Source organism: Grammomys surdaster, unplaced genomic scaffold, assembly GCF_004785775.1.
Source record: "Grammomys surdaster isolate TR1022 unplaced genomic scaffold, NIH_TR_1.0 528, whole genome shotgun sequence".
Classification (NCBI taxonomy): domain Eukaryota; kingdom Metazoa; phylum Chordata; class Mammalia; order Rodentia; family Muridae; genus Grammomys; species Grammomys surdaster.
Window position 1 is genome coordinate 306 of NW_021604947.1, and position 4,064 is coordinate 4,369.

At 37.1% G+C, this 4,064-nt stretch overlaps 1 protein-coding gene across 1 annotated transcript in view; it reads right to left on the reverse strand.

Moving 5' to 3' along the window:
- Positions 1–700: 700 nt before the first annotated feature.
- Positions 701–4,064, reverse strand: part of LOC114633118 (rho GTPase-activating protein 20-like) — a gene marked incomplete at its 3' end in the record, with an annotated part of 5,501 nt that continues 2,137 nt past the window's right edge. The window contains exons 2-4 of the mRNA XM_028781740.1: positions 3,593–3,742; positions 1,951–1,992; positions 701–782 (exon numbers count right to left, since the gene is read on the reverse strand). Coding sequence (XP_028637573.1) covers positions 701–782; positions 1,951–1,992; positions 3,593–3,742 — 274 coding nt within the window. The remainder of the gene's footprint in view (positions 783–1,950; positions 1,993–3,592; positions 3,743–4,064) is intronic.

The window sequence follows — 4,064 nt, forward strand, 5'->3', positions numbered from 1 at the left end:
TAATTCTAAGCTCTGTACACACATATGAACACACACACTCACAAACATACACATACACTAAACAGAAGTCACAAGAAAAGATCCTTATGCCCTAGGACATTCAAGTCAATAAGAGGATCAAGAGCAATGATTATGTACTGGGCCTTCCAAAGCAGGTGTCCGGATGCACAGTAAGAGACATACTGAAAGAGCAGAGGACAGGGGTACAGAGATAAAAAGTTATGATACATGTGGATGAGGAGAGGAAATTAATTCTTGATAATATTTTGTTTTTCTTAAGATTGGTTATGATTATCTTATATAATCATTTTTGATTAAACAGAAATATTGTAAATAAATGATACTTGAACAACATATAAGCTAATAGATAAGAAATAAGAACTTGGGATAAAGCAGCTTAATTCTAATAATAATACTTGGCTTGGAAATATATGCTGTCAAAACTACCTGACTTAATTTTCAGTCATTTAAGAAAAAAATATTTCGTCTTTTTTCTTGCTTCATATTTCTTTCTACATATCACATATAAAAGACACATGTGTGCATGCTATACACCTACAGCTTTTCCATATACGTAAATTCGTACTATCTCTCCCCTCCACCCCCATCTGATGTTTCCACCTTCCATTATTCTACAAACTGCCTGTCTCTCGGCTAGTCATGAACTTGAGATATCAGTTTTGACTTTGTATTCACATACACTGTCGCAGGTTGGGATGTCCTCAGTGAATATCTGCAGTGAGAAAGATTTCTTGATACCCTTCTTGGCTTTATCAATGGCTCTGCTCAAATGCAATAAAAACACAAAACATAGTAAAATTAATTTGCTAGTAGCTTCTTTTAAGCTAATCACTGTTAATATTTTATAAGTACCATCTTAGTGTTAAATACAAGACAATCAGTTTAGCAGTGTGCATTATTGGATTAGGGAATATTTAAAAATGTTTCAGAACCAAAGCCTCGGTAAGGTAACAGCACATTGATCTAGGAAGCACAGCCTGTCCTCAGAACTCTTTGTTTGCAAGGTTGTTGTCAACCTAACTACGTCTGGAATGAACTATAATCCAGAAATGGAGGGCACAGCTGTGATCCAAATCCTGAGTCTGGAAGACACAGGCTTTTGGCTTGGACATTGACATGGAGATCTTGAGGCATAGGTGCCATGAATTGCTTAGGCCCCAGAAAGTAGAATTGGCACACCCACCATTAACTCCAAGAGACTGATGGAAGTGGATCTCTGAGTGCAAGGTCTGCCTGGGACAAAGCAAGGTCCCAATCTAGGCATGGAGGTACACACATCTGAGCCACACCTTCTGATGGAGGTCTACATAAGGACATTGACAGAAGGCAGACTCACTCTTCTTTGTCTGCTTGCAGTTACTGCCAGCACATCTGTTGATATCTACTTCTTCAGGATTCCAGTTTATACAGAAGATCATGTGAAACAAACTAGCCTCATGGACTGAACAACTGCTAGAGTTTTTGATTTCCCATTCATAACTGTCCAATGTTGGCTTAGTTGGACTACAGAACGTAAGTCATTACAGTAAATTCCCTTAATATATACAGACAGTCCATAAGTTCCATGGCACTAGAGAAAGTTTAGTGACTAGTACACAAGGAAAAGGCAAAAATCTGCTTGACCTCAAAGGAGAGAGTAGCAGATGGTTTGGATAGACACAGTAGAGTAACATCTACAGAGTGGAATTTAAAGTAAGACTGAAGAGTACTATATACTCTAATATAAAAAGGAAAAAATGAATACAGAACTTCCTCAAAATTACGTGAAATATGTGATAGGTAGGAGAATCAAAAGCAGTATCCAATAATCATCTAATCAACAACATATTTGGAGACAGTCTACCAAATATAATTTTAAGAAAGAAATAAAGCACAAACTGCAATTCCCATATCAATTACAGAGTTAATGTATAATCACAAGTAAAATACCTTTTCAGAAAATAATACCATTGCTCTTTCTGTTCTTTCGAACTGTAAAGTTAAAAGTGAAAAATAGGATCAGAGACTTGAGAATGATACAACTTTTAAGCTTATTGCACATAAAAATCATTATAAACCAAAGACCACCAGGAGGGTGCAGGAGTAGATGGTATTCCCCACATGACGGCCCTTCTGGAAGACATGTTTCATGGAACACTTGTATGATGGGAAGTTGAATATAATGTGGAAGCTAGTTGGGAATGTCAAGACTTGATTATGTTCCAAGAGCTGTGTGACTATGGCTGGGTCAGCAATTACTCCTAGCTTCAGTTTCATATATATAAAAAGATAGCTAGTTGTTTGGCATACGTAGGAGAGGAGGTCCTTGGTTCTGTGAAGGCTGGATGCCCAAGGGTGAGGGAATTTGAGGGCAGGGAGTTGGGAGTGGGTGGGTGGGTTGGGGCACATCCTCGTAGAAGCAGGAGGAAAGGGGATGGAATAGGGGTTTTCTGGGTTGGTGGGGGAAATTGAGAATGAATAACATCTGAAATCCAATAAAAAATTAATTAAAAAAAATAAAGTTGTATACCACCAAATTAATAAAAACAAAGAAAAAAAACAGTGTTCTCTGATCGTGAGGTCATGTTCACACAGAAATGTACCATTATTCACACAAGACAGAGATCCCAGAAACTAGTGCTTCATCTGTGTGTCATCACATCAACTCTCCTGGGACCAATTAATAAGCCCATCACTATTCCACTTTAGCATGAAATACTCTAAATTAAGATGGTTAAAGATTAACTCGCAGTGCTAACATTTTATAACTGCAAATTCTATGTTGAATCAGTTAGAACTCATTAATATTTGACACATTCACTGTGTCTTATAGTCATCAACATTATCTTGTTGTTCAATGTTTTTCTTATCCAAACAGCAACCCTTACCCAATGCACTTTTACTCTTCCCTATGCTCACAACCCTATGTCAGGTATAGTTTTTCCATCTGTAAATTATGTTTACATTGTTTCCTCTTCCTGAATATAATTATCCATGCTGCAAAATCTTTCATTCACAGAATTTTCTTCTCCCTTTTGCCATGGTTCTAACATCTATAATTCAACTTGATTTCCTATGGAAGTATGAAGTCATTCTTGCCCAAAGACTGGCACATTCTTGTTTCTGCCATTAACTGTTCATCTACTCTATTCTCTTCATTTTTATCAGAAAGGTAGATTATGCTTCTACCGCTCAACCTACACACTCAAACACACACAGACACACACACACAGACACACACACACACACACACACACACACACCTCTTATTTAGTGTCAGTAAAATAAAAAGTGATATTATCACAGGAAAACCTATTGGTACTTGGTGATATTTAGGGGTTGGTTCTGATGCTGTGGTCAGGAATCTGCATGTGAACACTGAAGGTGATGTTTCCCAATTGGGGAACACACTAGAATCATCATATAAGAGAAAAATTTGAGTTGGCAACCTGTATACAATCAGAATAAAATGAATTCTTACTTTGCAAACATTCTGGTTAATTTGTTTAAACTGTTAATTATGAAGCACTAATTGGCCTAAAATTTATATAGCTATCCTATTGCGAATAAAGGTCCAAACTGTAGGTCTTACCGAAAGATGGCATGAAGATTTCCAGTGGGCCATGTGAGGTAAAGGGTCTTGGAACTATGGTTTTCCTTTTTTCTGTAAAAGACCACACCATCCAAGGCCCACAACTTATTCAGTGGCAAAATATATTTTATCTTAAATTTTTTCTTTTTCCTAGAAAGAGAAGCAAGTATCTTTGTTAATTTGATTTGCATTGCACTTGTAATCACTTGTAGAAATACCCGGGTTTTCCTGCCCAAGAGCAGAAGAGGACTCCTCCATTTTATCACTCAGACACAGTTCAAACTATGGTAGATGGAATTCAACAAATCATGTGTTGAAAGAAGTTACTGGATACAAGCTTCTCAATGCACACAAATTGACATAGCCTGATTGTTTTTGGACTGGAGACTGTGAATGACTAATCTATGAATATACATGTATATGTGTGTGTGTATATGTTTGTGTGTGTGTGTGTGTGTGTGTGTGTGTGTGT